The sequence below is a fragment of the Botrytis cinerea genome, chromosome 2, assembly GCF_000143535.2.
Source record: "Botrytis cinerea B05.10 chromosome 2, complete sequence".
NCBI lineage: Eukaryota > Fungi > Ascomycota > Leotiomycetes > Helotiales > Sclerotiniaceae > Botrytis > Botrytis cinerea.
The window spans coordinates 2,611,459-2,627,704 of NC_037311.1; the positions used below are offsets into that span (position 1 = coordinate 2,611,459).

The 16,246-nt window shown below is 40.6% G+C and overlaps 3 protein-coding genes across 4 annotated transcripts; 1 reads left to right on the forward strand and 2 right to left on the reverse strand.

Annotated features, from left to right (window-relative positions):
* Positions 1 to 2,603: 2,603 nt before the first annotated feature.
* Bcpet112 lies at positions 2,604 to 5,175 on the reverse strand. The gene has a single exon (XM_001547954.2). It carries the CDS (start codon positions 4,529 to 4,531, stop codon positions 2,687 to 2,689), a length of 1,845 nt encoding a protein of 614 aa, XP_001548004.2. The 5' UTR covers positions 4,532 to 5,175; the 3' UTR covers positions 2,604 to 2,686.
* Positions 5,176 to 6,008: 833 nt separating this feature from the next.
* Positions 6,009 to 10,695, forward strand: BCIN_02g07390 (hypothetical protein). The gene is made up of 3 exons (XM_024691518.1): positions 6,009 to 7,216; positions 7,318 to 8,814; positions 8,883 to 10,695. Exons 2-3 carry the CDS (start codon positions 7,332 to 7,334, stop codon positions 9,530 to 9,532), a joined length of 2,133 nt encoding a protein of 710 aa, XP_024547289.1. The 5' UTR covers positions 6,009 to 7,216; positions 7,318 to 7,331; the 3' UTR covers positions 9,533 to 10,695.
* A 56-nt stretch (positions 10,696 to 10,751) lies between these two features.
* On the reverse strand, positions 10,752 to 15,978 carry Bcwcl1. Of its 2 annotated transcripts, XM_024691519.1 has the most exons (2): positions 12,306 to 15,978; positions 10,752 to 11,954 (listed from the first exon to the last, which is right to left on the reverse strand). In XM_024691519.1, exons 1-2 carry the CDS (start codon positions 15,231 to 15,233, stop codon positions 11,451 to 11,453), a joined length of 3,432 nt encoding a protein of 1,143 aa, XP_024547291.1. In that variant the 5' UTR covers positions 15,234 to 15,978; the 3' UTR covers positions 10,752 to 11,450. The 2 variants fall into 2 exon arrangements, with proteins under 2 accessions (XP_024547291.1, XP_024547290.1); XM_024691520.1 differs by having other exon boundaries at positions 10,752 to 15,978.
* Positions 15,979 to 16,246: the final 268 nt, after the last annotated feature.

A 16,246-nucleotide genomic window follows, 5' to 3' on the forward strand; every position in this document is an offset into this window, starting at 1 on the left:
AAATATAAAATACAAAATCAAAAATATCCATACAATAGTCAATCATGACGAAATACGTACTGGTTGAAGATTAAACAAACAAATGAACAAGTAAGCAAATCGAGATCTTTTTTTCATCTCATCTCATCTCATCTGCGGTCTCAGGATCCTCTACACACCTAATCAACTAACTAACTAACCAACCAACTTACCTGCATGTTTAAATCCAACCAGCCAGCCTCACTGCAAGCAATGAAGTATGTCTCATTATCCCACCACGCCCCAATCCCGGTCTCAATTCCGGTCTCGGTCCCGGTTTCAGTCGCGGTCCCAACGATCTCTCCTCCCTCGATAACAGACCAGACCGGACCAGACCAAAGCAGTCTGATAACCCAACTCAATCCTCCCCAGCCCCAAGCCAAACCCAAAACAGACCATTCTCCCCATCCTTCCCACCGACCCAAACCCAAACCCCCAGCCCAAAACCCAACTACTCGCCCCGATTCCTACCCAATAACTAATTATCAATCACGAATCACCAATGATTATAACATTAATACTCATACCCTCATCTCATACCCTTATCTCATAAACATAAAACACCAAACACCAAACAACAAACACCAAACAACAAACACCAAACAACAAACACCAAACAACAAACACCAAACAACAAACACTAAACAGCAAACAATTAATCCTATAACGAATACAATAAATCCCTCCTTATATAAATCATCCTCCTTTTAATTATCCTTCTTTTATTCGATTATGAATTTTCAATCTTTAAGAGTATTATTCAATCACTCTTATAATATATAAAAAAATCACATTCAATTCAATCAATACTCATTAATTTATTAATAAGAAACATATACAATCTCTCTCTTTCGCTCTCATTCCCTCTCCTTTTCTTTATATTATAAAATAAAATAAAAAAATGTATTAATATAAGTTCTACTACTACTAAAAGATAATATCTAAATTACCTAAATAGATCTACAACTAAATCTAAACCTAAACCTAAATGTAAATCCCAAATCTAAAAAAACTTTTAAATAAATAATCAAAAAAATATAAAAAATGAATATTCAGAAAAGAAAGACGCTTTTCTACTAGTCATTAAAAAAAAAAGAAAAAAAAAAAAAAAAAAAAAAAAATTCAAATTATAGATTCAGAAAACTTTTTTTCATTTTTCTTATTTTCGAAATAACTATAACTATAACTTAATTATAAAATATTATTTCTTATTTCTTTAATCTCTATAAAAAACCACTAATTCCCAAACCCCCAAAATCCTTACTCCACTCACTCAAAATTGAATTACAAATAATACGCTTTTTATATATATATATATATTTTTTTTTTCCAACTCCAACTCTTTATAATCAAAATCAAAATCAAAATCAAAATCAAAATCAAAAACACAAAAAAAAATAATAATAATAATAATCATAGCTTCATCAATAGAGTGTCCCTTTTATAATTATAATTATAATTATATTGTCGGGATAGGGATCATGTGACCGTGCTAGCGCTTGCGCTAGCGCCTTTCGGCACTACAGCAATACGTTTCGTAGTCCTAGCTTTTAGAACCCTAAGCAATATTACAACAGTGTGAACCATAGTACTATATTGACTTCACCATCCCCATAATGATACCAACATATATATAACATGGTTTATTAGTATATAGATTATATCACTATATAAACCATTTCTTTTTATATACAAAATTCGTTTGTGTATAACTATACACTTTCTTTATTTAATAATATAATTTTATAAAATTTGAAAATTTAAAGATTTAATTATATAATTGTTATAAAAATCTAGTTTTTATTAGAAATTCGAATTATTAAAGTAGTTATTAAAGAAATAACTTTTTTATAACGAAAATCATAACAATTTCCACTTTTTTTATAATATAATAAAAATATTTATATAAAAACTAGATTTTTTAAAAGTTGAATTTTGATTATTATTTAATATTCTTTTTTTTTTCGAAAATAATCATTAGTTATTAAAATAAGAATATTGAAAAAGGCTTAATTTTGATATATTTTCAAATGGCCTGTATATTGATATAGCCTATATGCTGATAAATTATATTAATATTAATATTAATATTACTCAATCTCAATTCCAATCTCAACCCCAACTCCAACTCTAATAAAGATTATAATATAATATAATACAAGCAAGCTTTTCTTTTCTTTTCCTTTCCTTTGAAATAGTGATTTGTATATTAATTTAAAGAGAACATATCTAATTTTCAATTTTCAAATCTCGAGCGTAGCGAGGATCGGGGGTTTGGGGGCTGGGCCCTCAATAAAGATTCAAAGGTGAAAATAAGAATTCAAATTTTATATATAACTTAACTATAGTTATTTCAAAAAGAAGAAAAGAAGAAAAAAAGAAAAAAAGAAAAAGCTACTATGAATCCATAGTTTGAAAAAGTCTTTTTTTTTTTCCCGACGGCTAGGATTCTAATATTTTATCATCTCGAATTTGATTAATTTCGATATATATATATATAAAGATGAAAAGAGATGTAATAAAACAAAACAAATCAAAGCAAACGGAAGTAAATCAAAACATTATTTCAGTTACTGATGATGATATGTTCATCGTTTGAAGTGATATATGTATTATTTAAATCAACTATATCATCTACATCATCTACATCATTCAATCCCACCCTACCCTATATATCTCTAAACCCCTCCACAACCTCCCTCAACACCTCCCTCGCAACAAGCGGTTGTACTCTCCCCTCCTTATCCCCCCTCATCATCTTGCCCAACAAAAAATTAATCTTTCCATCCTTTCCTGCCAATATCTCCCCTACAGTTTTCTTTTCCTCCTCACAAATTCTCCTCGCCAATTCTTCATATTCATCTCTCTCCATCTTCCTTAACCATAATTGTTCCCCCTCAATAATATCCTCTACCGATTTTTCCCCTCCCACTTGTCCATTCTCAAACAGAACTTTCAAAACTTTCTTCGCCGTCTTTCCCGTAATTCTTTCCTCATTGAGATAATGTATCAGATGTCCCATTTGAGAATGTGAAATTATACACTCTCCATAACTCGTAAATTTGAGTGGATTTTCTTCCTCTCCATAATCCGAAATGAGAGCACCTAATTCATGTAAAACCCAGTTGCTTGCCCATTTCCCCAGTTTCATTTGGGGTTCATGAGGATTCAATAATGTCAAAACATCCACTACATTACGAAAATATTCCACTCGTCCTCCTTCATTCAGAGACACTAAATCAATAGCATCTTTTACCGTGACACCATATTCAGATTCTAGTATTGCCAATTCTTCATCGGGTAAGACGCCGAGTGTAGTACCAAGATGTTGTGTAAGTTCTTGATCGATAATCACAGGGGCTAGATCTGGGTCTGGCATGTATCTATAATCCACCTCTCCTTCTTTCCCTCGAAGTCTTCGTGTCTCTGTACTTCCAATGGCGTATCCTCGAGTTTCTCCTTCAATAACCCCACCTTCTTCCAGAACCGAAATTTGTCTATCACGTTCGGCAATGATAGCATCTTCAATAGATTTGAAACTACTCAAATTTTTGATTTCTGTTCTTTGCCCTAGTCCCTGAACACCAGCATACTCAAAGCCGGAACCTTCTTCAGTTCTTCTCTTTACAGAAACATTAACGTCTGCTCTCAATCCACCAGATTGCATACCTAAAACACAAGCATCAACTGAGCTTAACAACATCTGTACCTTTCGGACAAATGCCGCCGCTGTACTGGGATGATGTATCTGTGGCAAGGAAATAATTTCAATCAATGGTAAACCCACACGATTGAAATCCAACAAGTGTATATCTCCAGGTTGCGAGATTGTTTTTGCCGTATCTTGTTCCATCTGTACTTGTTTAATTCCTATCCGTATTTCATCTCCATCTTCCTTTGCAATTCCATCGTGCGCATATAATGTAATGTATCCATCTTTGGCAAACGGTTCGTAGTATTGTGTAATTTGATACCCCGCAGGTTGATCCCAATGAAAATAATGTTTGCGATCAAATCGACTCGTTCTCTGAATATTACAATTCAGAGCCAATGCGCCTCGAATCGCAGGTATGAGAGTTTCTCTTTGAAATATGGGCATAGAGCCTGGTAAGGCTACATCGAAATATGCGACATGTGTATTGGGCGGATCGTTAAAGGACGAGGCAGCGTATGAGAAGAGTTTTCGTTCAGTATTTAATTGTGCGTGTATTTCGATTCCCACTGTCAACTCCCACTCATCAAGACTTTGTAGCTTTTCCGGATTGGCATTTCTTCCTACTCCTTCATCTTTTGGCTGTTTCCGCGCTGCTTTGAAGGAATTTTGAATGCTATGATTCGTAGAGGAAGGCGCCGATTCCGTATTGGTGTGTAGTTCTTGTATTGTCCGAGATCTTGCGGCGTAAATGGATGGCAGATGCTTCCCACCAATAACTTGACGACGAAGACAACCCGTCGAATTGATTCGGCCCCCAAGGAGATATCTGCGGAGAACGAGAGGAGAGAATCGAGTCATCGGACTTGCGGATCCCCTCCAAGATTTTGAAGAGGCGGTATCTTTCCAATTGGTCTTCTTTTGGGCAAATAATGGTTTGATCGAGAATTCGAACAAATTCGCGGACGTTGATCAGATGGTCAGGCAGAGTTCGGGTTCGGGCTCGGGCTGATGCATGCATGCAGTGAGATTTTCTGAATAATTGGGCACCCGATTCGAGGGGTCTCGGAGGGGAAAAAGAGACAGGATCACTGGGTGGCTATGACTCTTGTCTGTCTTATCGACTTAGTTGGTATTATGTGTGAATGATGCTTGAACGATGCGATGCTTGAACGATGAAGGAAATTCCAGGGAGACCGATATTGATATTGATTATGATATCTCGTAAGGCGTCAGGCGTCAGGCGTAAGATATCGATTGATATGATGATATGTGTTGAAGAAGGATTGGCTATGCAAATACAAGGTGTCGAGGAAGAATGGTGCACGTCTTGGTACTTTGGTCTGGAATGCAATCTTCATCATACTCGGCGATGATATTGTCTTTTCCCATCAAAAGAAAAGCTAAAGATGTAGAAAATAAAATGTGAGAGACTGTGAGGCTGAATGAATCTTCATCACATTGTACGGGATTTGAATTTTATTTGTGAATTGAAAATTGGGACCTACATGAACGGTTGTTTTTATCACCAATTGATTGATTGATTGATTGATTGATGTCGGTAGCTATTGCACCCAATTCAATATCTTCAATTGAATTGTGTGTGTATGTATGTATCTATGGTAACATCTGCTGCAATCTGTTGGTCCCTTCACTCTGTTCACTCTTCGCCCCTCAACCCTTCAAGCCTTTCTATTTCATCCTTCACTCCATCCACGCGATGACAGCTGCATTGTCACATACTTTGGTGTGGTCTAATGGAAGGTCCCGCAACGCAGTAATGCAGTAGTGCAACGCAACGCAGCAGACTAAAACTATTGATCCGACCAATCTCATCATGGCTGTATATCTATGTGTGCATGTATGTATGTATATATAATTTGGTGTTTGCTTTGTTTGATGGATATATATATACATATATATACATATATATAATTAACAGGAGGATGAAAATACCTACATACCACACACTACATACCTATCTCGTAAAAGCATACATGACGCTCCGCTGGCCCTCCGGGGGCCACTGCCGTGGAGGCCGACTAGCTTTACAGTATTGTCACGGAGTAAAGATCGTTAGCTAGATGGTCACGATGAGATGGGTTGCTTCTTACTTTATACTTTTTCGACATCTCGGTATTGACATCTACCTTGGATTCTATCCCCCGGACTAAGGCAGTCAGACAGTCAGACGGACGGACTACTAGGTGCTTGATGCTTGATGGATTCTCAGGTAGATCAGATAAGCCATGGAAGTCGGTTGCCAATACACACACACATGCATGCATACATACACACATACACACATACACATACATACATACATACATACATATCTGCTACCCATATCTGAATCGATTTTATATATACATATATCGAAACAAACAAAAGCCATGAAAAGAACAAGACACTACAAAGGATACCTATATTGCCGCCACAAAAGCCACATGTTGTGATCTTCACCATGCATGAAATCCTTCCCGGGACCAACGAGGAAGAAAACATCATCAGCCCATCAATCCAAGTCCAAGTGTGACCAACCACCAACCGTTCATTTATCAATTCCATCACTCCAAACACGCGCCCGGAATACGAATAGAATCAGCCAGTCGGCCAGTCAGTCAGTCAATCAATCAATCAGTCAGTCAATCAATCAATCATAGTCAAATCGCCCATCCAAGACCTTTTCAACCTTTTCCTCTGCACAAACACAAACACAAACACAAACAGCATCATACTTCACCTCATACCTCGTCCATCACCCAACATCGTATGCGCATTCTTAAACAAAATCGGCCATCTACCCAACATATCTACAACAAATCTACAACATTTCTACTCACGGGAACTCTCCCATGATCATAAAGTCTTAAAAGCTCCCCTGCTTCATTCCGGACGATCCTGGTCGCGTCTTAGACCTCTTTTCTTGCCCTGCGCTGCTGGTCTCGCCCATCGTCCCTCCCTGCTACTTGATATCTCTTGTCGTTCATTCTTTTCGCATTAGCTGTGTTGGTGCTTCCATCCGTGGAGAATAATCTGAAACACTTCTCTTCTCACAAAACACGACGAGACAGTTGCAGGACGGCTGAACACTCGCTCAGCACATACTCTCACACTCACACTCACACACACACACACATACACATACACATCCATGTCCTTGCCCCTCATTCATCATCACCCATAGGTAAACCCAATTTGATCAACGCGCGCGCCAGTTTTATACCATTTTTATACCATTTCTATATTGTAGCTGAAGCTGGGAAGGGATATACAAACAATCACATTGCCACCATTATCATATCGATCCTCTTGAATTTTGACTCTTTTCTCTTCTCTCTTCTCTCTTCTTTCCTCTCTCTGCTCTCGTCTTGACTTCCGCCATTTGATCTCTTCTCTCTCTTCATGATCATGTTTACTATCATTAAATATCTTCAGTCATCCGTATTATCAATTCATGCACTCCATTCAATTGTTTTCTTCATCGGGCATTGATCATTCGTTATCGCACATCGATACACTATCGTAGCTACCCAAGATATCTAGGTAAGCCCTGTCAGAGATCGATCTATTGATTTTTTTGCTTTTTTCTTCTCGTGTTTTGGCATCATAGTGTTGAGCCGAGCTGATGTGAATGGACTTGGTAGATCTCTGCTGAGATATGGCTACGAGATACAAAATACCAACAGTTGAATCAATAATCGAAGATTCCGAAGATGAATCAAGGGACAATGTAAGGGGTCCTGAACGAGAATTCCAGAGTAGCATCACCCGTCGTCAACATCGATCAATTCACGATTCCACCATGTCTTCTTCACCCACAAAAGCAAATACCAGTAGGGAAAGAGATAGATCCAGAAAGATGCATAAATCTACTTCCAGTGGCAACAGACATTCTGCATCAAAACCAAAACCTAATAAGCATGCAAATGCGAAGCGCGCAAGTGGATCATCTTCAAAAGGAAATGCGATGGAGGGGCAACGTCTTCGTCAAAGGCCTGTACAACGGATCCGAGATGCAAGTTCATCATCGTCGTCATCGTCAAGCTCTTCGGATGAAAATGAGAATATTCCTAATCACAATTCGGTCCTTGCTGCGTCAAGAGCAAAATTAACTTCACCATCTATGATATCCAATTTAACATCTTTGACTACGTCGACAAATAAATCTAGTAGCTCAAGTGGAAGTAACTCAACAGTAACTCAAGCTTCGATTACGAAAGGCTTCTCGGTGGGAAGAGAAGTTGAGAGTAAAGAGGAATCTTCATCGCTAGCGGTACCATCTCCTCCAAATGTGTTTGCCTATCTGCAACAGGACTCCGACTCCGACGATGGAGAAGATGCGCAAAAGAAAACAGAGGGGCAAAACGTGGAGACACAAGACGATACCTCGAAATGGTTGATCGACCATGGCGATAAATGTTTCACCCCAATATCACGTCCACATACTCCTGAGGAACATCCAAGTGGCCCTTCATCCGTATCAAGCAGTCTTCACAGTGACGATTTCTCGGCACCAGAAGCCGATATCGACACAGATAGGAGCACATCACCGGAAAGAAGTGTTAATGGTCGAGAAAATCTACGAGTCACCACGATCTCAAAAGATGCGTCTGTCAAATTAGCGTCCCAAATGGCAGCTGCCAATCAACGACAAAATTATTACGGAGCAGCTCCATCATTTGGAACACCAAAATCCCATCATCGCACAGACAGTAATCCACTCTCTCCCGCTGATCTTGAAACACCCCGTAATCCACATCCACCCAAGCATTCACTCCAATCTCAGATTGATCCTACCATCACAGGCTATGAACTTCTTGCTTCTCGCTTATCAGCATCCTCTCATTCCGGTTCTGATACAGTAGTAGAAGATCGTATCAAGCCCATGTATCGAAAATTCGAAGCGCTCAATCATCGTCTTCTCCTTCATCTTCAAGATGAGATAAGCGAACTCGAAGAACAATTGCAGAGATTGGATAAAGCCGATACGGAATCTCGAAGGCTACGACACACTGGTAATGTTAATATAGGGGTGGATGTAGTTCCTGCATCGAGAAGAGCAAGTGAACAAATGGGTGGTGATTTACAATGGCATAAGATGGATATTCTGGGGAGGATCGGTTACAAATTGGCTCAATACAGTCAGCACTCCTCAATATCCCTACCTTACCCCATACCCCACACATTTCCCCATACTAACCTCTTCCAGATCAAACTCTAACCTCGTTCCACTCTCTTCAATCACTTCCTCCCGCTTCTCAACCAGACATTAGTCATTATCGCGAATACCTTCAAACCGTCCGTCCCATAACCGAAGCGGAAACAAGATTTCTAGATCCCAAAGTCGAAGATGATTTAGTTTCAGTTGCTTCTGGTTCTTCTGGTTTGAGAAGTCAAGGTCGCCATCGAAATGGAGATCAATTTATTCGTCATAAACGTTCATTACCATCTTCGATATCGGATAGTAGCGATGATGACCATCCGATTAAGAGAACACCTACCAGTAGCGCTGTCGACTCACCTCTTCACCCGCCACCTCATCTAGCGAATGATCATCTTGGAGTCGAAATTCCAATTTCTCACGCAGAAGATTTTCCCACGTTGGCATTTGCAATAGCTTTTAGTATTTTCATACCCATCCTGACTTTCGCAACTATCCCTACATTCCTGGGTAGAATGACGGTGGTTTGTTTGGTGGGATCCGGTATCGTAGGCGCACTGGTACAAAGTGGATTTATAGGTCTAAATGATGTTATTGAAAGTATCAAGGGTTTGAGGGGCTCGCAAAGAAGAGAGGGATTAGTTTGTGTAGGGGTTTATTTGGGGTGTATGGGGGTACTTGCGGGGGTTGTTGGGTAATAACTTCTCTTGTCTCTCTGCTGGGAAGGTAGAGGATGTTGTGATGTTATATTCGAGTTCTTGCGGTTATTCTGGATTTGTCGAATCTTTCGAATTCAACATCCTTTCGCTAGGAGTTCAGTAAGGGAAGATGAGAAGTCTTCATATGTGGGGTTCTGTGTTGGAGTTTCATTCGGTCTAGATTTTATTTTCTGGGTTGGGTTTCGTATCGGCTTCTTCACTTTTCTTGATTCTGGTTCGTTTCGTTTCGTTCTCGGTTTTCTCTGTTCACTTGGCTCGGTTCATTCGGTTCACTCGGTTTTCACTCACGTATTCATGATACCCTTTCTTGCACTTATGTATCTTTTTGCGCTTTTCTTTTGGGAAATGATGATCGGGCGCTATGGATCTTGGGTTCTGGGAATACTCTGTTTTATGTTATTTTCTATTCCATTTCCTTCCCCTCTTCTTCGACTTCGACTTCGACTTTAACATCGACTTCGACATGGAATACCTCGATTTGATTGCACCTTTTGAGATTTTCGGTACAGGGAATATGGTTTTTACGATTCTATACTATACTATACTGTACTGTGTTATGTTATGTTACGCGGTGTTATGTTGTACTATGCGAGGATATCAGAGTACGTACGAGAGGGAGATACTTTACACTTGTGCTTGTGCTTGCGGTTGCGGTTGCGGTTGCGGTTGCGGCTGCGGCTTGTGGGTGTATTCTTATATTCTGTATTGTACTATACTGTACTGTACTGTACTTTACTGTATCATCTCGGGTATCTGTATCGGGGTTGTGTTTTGGTTTGTTTTGTTTTGGTTGGTGAATGGATGGATGGATGGATGAGCATGAGTATTAATTGTGATTATGATTATGTACCCTGAGAATTCAGGGTTGGGAACTGGGTATTGGGAATCAGGATTTTGAAATTGAATCGTATCGAATTGTATCGCATCACATGGAATTGTAAATGTGAGTTGAACTTGAACTGGGTGGGATTTGAATTGGCATTTGCATTTGAATCAGTATCTGCACCCATGTTGAATTGGAAAACTTGGATTTGGATTTGTGAATTTCGATATGTGTATATGTATGTGTGTGTGCATATATTATTATATTATAGGACACTCAGTTCAGTCTAATTCAATCCAATTCAATCTACTCTAATCCAACTACATAAATAAACACATTCCATCAAATAAAAGCATGCGAATCAAAATCAAATCATCAAAAAAGTAATAATTTGTCAGTATATGTATGTATATATGTATTCTTTTAACTTTCCCAACCCTTCGACCCTCCTCTCCCACCTTTATGTTTTCAAAGACCCGAGACTATAACAACATGACATGATATAATAAAACAAACAATCCTCCTCCTTCAACATTCCCACACCTATCCAGTCTAATGTTCACTATTGATGGTAACTAACTGCCCACCCCTTGTCCTTCCCTTTCCCCATCTCTCACTAACAAATAAATATTGATCGTAAAAGCCCCTAGTATAAAGAACTCTAAGCCCCGCTCCATGCCATCCAATCCAATCCGACCCCAACCCACCCCAATCAATCCAGTTCAATTCAGCCTCACCTCCCACAGTAATGTAACCAGCAAAAACACTCAAAAAGACTATCCACGCCATAGCGCGTCAGCTCAACTCCCAACACCATAACAATTCCTTTCAAGACCCTGCACTCAAACTCCAAGGCAAAGCCAATCCAATAATGTAAACCCTTCAAATCCTGCCAGCGAAACAAAAGAATCCAGGAGAACCCTGCCAATCAACCCTCCTTGAAAATCTCATTATGATTCGTCGCATTATCGAAAATTCGTTTATATTCGTCGTCATTCTTTTCCCGTTCTTTTCTCTCCTCAGTTGCCTCTTTCTCGACACTAGTGTATCCCTCCCTCACTACACCCTTTCCCTTCAATTCATTCCACTCGTTTTCCCACTTCTCTCACTTTCTCCCCCCTCTGCAATATTAGTAATCCCACTAACACCACCCTCATTAAACCCCAAACTGCGCGCATGAAAAGGTTGACTCTCCATCGTTGTTCTTCCTCCAAGAGATGCCGGAACTGCCGTCCCACTTCCCATAACTCCACCATTACTAATTCCCCCAGGTCCAATATTTCCCTGTCCAATTTTGCTTTGTCCAGTTTTCCCCGTTCCCTCAACACTCGTTACCGGACTTCCAGTACTTGCAGTCCTTACACTACCATCCGATTCTTTTTTCAATAGCTTCGCAGGTCTGGGAACTGTAGAATCCGCCGGCTTTCCCGGATTGATATTCAAATTCGGATTTAATGACTCTGAGTTTTGCGAAATTTCATTATGTAGTGGACTAGAATGACTCGGCGAATTGGAATGTTTGCTTGACGCATCACCATCTTTACTGCGTTTAGAACTACGCGACGATATACGACCTTGCTGAACGTTTAAAAGATATGAGATTAGTGTCGTGTGCCGTATAAATAATACGATGGGGTGGATGAGATAACAAACTAAGAACAATGATAGAGCAAAGAGGGCGTAAAGCAGCTATGTGCTTGAATATTTTTCTCGCGGAAATTAGCGAAATGGCACCTTGACCCGCCCTTGTATTTGAAATTATCCACTGAGAACTTTTCGATTTTTATTCATAGATGAATATAGAATACCCGAGAATTGAAGCGAGTTTTCTTTCCAACAAACTCAAACTCAACTTCAAGATGTGGAGGATGATGAATGATCAACAGTTTGACCAGTTATTGGTGCGGTGTCAGAACCGTCATCACTCACCTGTTTCGCCCATCTCAATCCACAACTATTACACAAGTCTCGATTCCCACTCGGCCCCCTCCTCCATTCCGGGGTGTTCTTCGTGTGACAATTAGCACAATCTCGTTGGACGTTACCAGGTAACTTTCTTCGTTTTCGTTTCTTTCTGGCATTCACCAACGACGCTACCTCTTCGGCGAGGGATCGATTTTCCTTTTCCATTTGTCGAAGTTCATATTGCCAACTTGTAGCGCGTGTTGTTTTCAATTCTTCGAATATATTATCCCTGGAAGCTAAAGCTTCGTCTTGAGACCCAATTGGAAGCCCAGATCCACCTGGTTGCGTGATAGGTACAGTTGCGGTGCCAGAAACTCCTGGTGTCATGGGTTCGGGAAATGGGCTAGCTTGGGGACGAACTGATTGATTGTTTGATGACATTCCATCAGAAGTTTGTGTGTCTGTTCTAATCATGGGACTCATGATCATTGCTTTGCCGCCAGGAATATTAGTACCATTGGCACCAGTGGCCGAAGCAACATTTCGGGATGCTTTATTAACCAATCTAGTCTGGGCAACAAGAAATGTAGGTTTATGACCCTCCGATGCGTCTCCAGGATATAGTACTGTCTCAGTTTGTATCACAAGACCGCGCTTATTGAAAAGCTCATGTGAGTATTTGACAATCTTTCCCGTTCTCGCTTTTTCCAAGGCTCTACCAAATGCGACTTTGGAATCAGCACGCATCAATGCTTGGATACTTGTACCGACAAGATCATCTGGTGTACGATCCAAGAGGGACCGAACATTCGTTGCAACGTATAGAAACATGCCCGATGTTGACAATTTCGAATACATTTGTTGATCACTCAGACCGTCCATTCGCATCAGATCGCTTCGAGCCAATGCGTATACTGGTCTCACCCTGCCAACCATAACGATGCATTTTCGGCCTTTGCCTTGCTCTGCACAAAGAGAACCATGACTCTCAAACCATGTGTAGCCACTGTTCTTTCGGCGAATGCGGAATACCACATTGACAGCACTCCCTTGTGACGTTTCCTTCAACTCTCGAGTGACAGGAACTATATCACTAGGATGACAGATGGAGGACAATGCAGTTCCGACCAACTCAGATGCATCATACTCCAAGACTTGGCAACATGAAGGCGAAAGATACATGAATAAACCTTTCAGAGAAAGAACGTGAATGACATCATCACTATTCTCCAACAAAACCTTATCAAACATTCTCTTGGTAGTTTCCGGATCGCTGCCATTGTCGTAAGAAGCTAATGCTGCGCTAACATCATCTCGACTAATTGTTTGCCCGGCATCAATTAGACGAACATTTTGCTGAGGGGGTTGCCATTGATATCGTGGTAATGTGCCTTGTTTATAATTCATCGTATAAATCCCACCACTCACACCATCGATACTAGTTGGGTTCGCAACCACATCAACCTGAAACCCGACCACCAAAGAAAGTGTAGGATCGTCATCACTGGCAGGGATTGGAATCATCGTCAAAAGATTCATGAATGGCTGACCCCCTCTTCGATAATTGATAATGGCCTGCTGAGTTTCCGTTCGATTGTCGACGGCTTTCTTGAGTTCATAGACTTTATCATTTTCCGTGGCCGTCCTACGTTCACCAGCTTGAATTTTGCCATCTGGTGATTGGAGAAATCGACAATTTCTTCCCAATACCTCATGTCTTGAATACCCGGTGAGATTTTCAAAAACATCAGATACATATATTATAGGACAGTCCGTCTCTCGCAAGTCACAGACAACGAACGCACATGATAAATCGACGGCACCTATGTTAATGAGTTTATTGGGTCTCTTTGCCACTCTTATCAGCGCTCCAAGCATATCAAATCCAGTGCTGGAATATATGTTCGTAATTCCTTGCCCCGATGGGGATGTGTCGGGAGCGGTGAGAGCCGTGGGGGTTGATACAGATGTGGGTATCATAGCTGCACTCGAGGTTCGGGTTAAAAGGTTCGGTGGTGCATTTGAAGCAGACGGGGAGTTGTAATTGATTAAGGTTTGAGGCATGCTCATAGCGCTTGGTGATTGGCCCATGACATCGAATCTCGAAGACATTGCTTCATTGTTCTCATCTTCCAAGGGCCTCATTATCATACCCTCTCGAGTTCTCAAAAGTGACTCTGCAGCTGTGGGGCCCATAATACTGGATCTCGATGACATCTCTTCGTTATTTTCATCTCCCAAGGTTCTTATCCCACCACGGTCTTGGCCCCCCATAAACATATTCGAGTCCATGGAATCCATAGGGTCGTTCCCATATACGGTAGGGGAGTAATTATCATTCGAGTACATGCCCATCGGCGAATCTTGAGACATACCATCCATGCCTATGGAAGCATAACTCATCATCCCAGGCATCATATCTCCCGAGTAAGAACCATACCCCATAGTTGTATCCATCAAGTTTGGTCGCACAGAGTCGGAATACCCAAGTTGCTGCATCTGTGGCATTATACCCATTCCGGAATCCATCCCTCCCCCGTAGAGGTCGTTCATATTCATTTCACCCAAGGACTGTCGACGAATCATTGGATTCTCGGAAGAAGGTGTTGGGGTGCCAAATTGAAAATCGTTCAGGCCGACATCACTGTTGCCGAATTCAAGCATGGAAGATCGGCGATCGTGATCTTGCGAAAAGTCTTGTGAGTAACTCTGCCGCCGTTGTAACTCGTTATTGTTCTGCATGATGATTTCATCCAAGCTATTTCCGCCACTCATGTTATGATTCATGTTCATAGAGTTTCCGTTAGATTGTGTGGAAGGCTGCTGTTGTTGTCGCTGTTGCTGCTGCGGTTGAGGTTGTGGTATACTAAGAGATCTGGAATGCGCCCTCCTTTGAGCAACCTGCCGCTGCAAGTCTGCTTGGGTCATTGGCATATTGAAGAAATTACTCATGATAACGTCGACATCTGTGTCGGGATTGTAGGTGGCTGTGTCGAAATGGAGTGCACGGTAATGACACTTGAGTGTTGAAGACTAATGAAACTGTGCGTGAACGTCCAGTACTCTTTCGACCTCCTGTAAAATCTTCTCTCCACTTGATCAAGTCCGCAAATACGCCACCACTCAAAGAATCCCAAGACAAAACTCGAAGTTTGTATGTGTTTATATCAATCGTTGATCTATCAGGTTTTTTCTCAATCAAGTATGCGCTTTGTCGTATGCCATCATTCGTTCTAGGTCGCGGAGTATCGAGTCGCTGGGAGTGATGATAATATCGAGTCGCAGAATCCAGCAGCCCTCAGAAGATCTCAGAAGACACACTCTCGGACGGAAGATTCGTATAATGTTTTGTAAAGCTTGTGTACTTTGTACAATTCGATTGTCTTTCGTTCCGAAAATCTGCGGGGGACTTTACGTCGGAAGTGGATATCGGTTTTGAAAGTACCGATGATTGAAATGCGTGAGATTTGGATCGATATTGTGATATGGATGGATAACTGGCAGTCCTCCAAGAGGCTGGTGGGTATTTGAGCGGAGGCAGGTGAATATCATACAAATCAACCAAAACAATTCTGATATCAATTGAAGATGATTGTAAAGGGGAAACAAAGCTTGTTTAGTAGAAGTGTTAGTAAGTACTAAATAGTTAGACCAGGACGATCAATGAATCAACTTTTTGTGTGGTGATGCAAGAACCGAAAGGCAAAATTAGGTGGTGGTGGTGATTTGAAGAGGGATTACATAATGGATCTGATTGCGAAGGAAGTTTTTGGCAATCATGCATATTTAGCTATTATATTTATTAGCTATTATATTTATTAGCTATTATCTTTAGTTAGCTATTATACAACTTATCACGTATGGTGTAATTCCTCAACACATACATGACTCGAATATCAACACATCGAAAGTATCTCGTCCCTCGGTATATCCTCAAACAATATACACATTTCCCTCCCACCTAC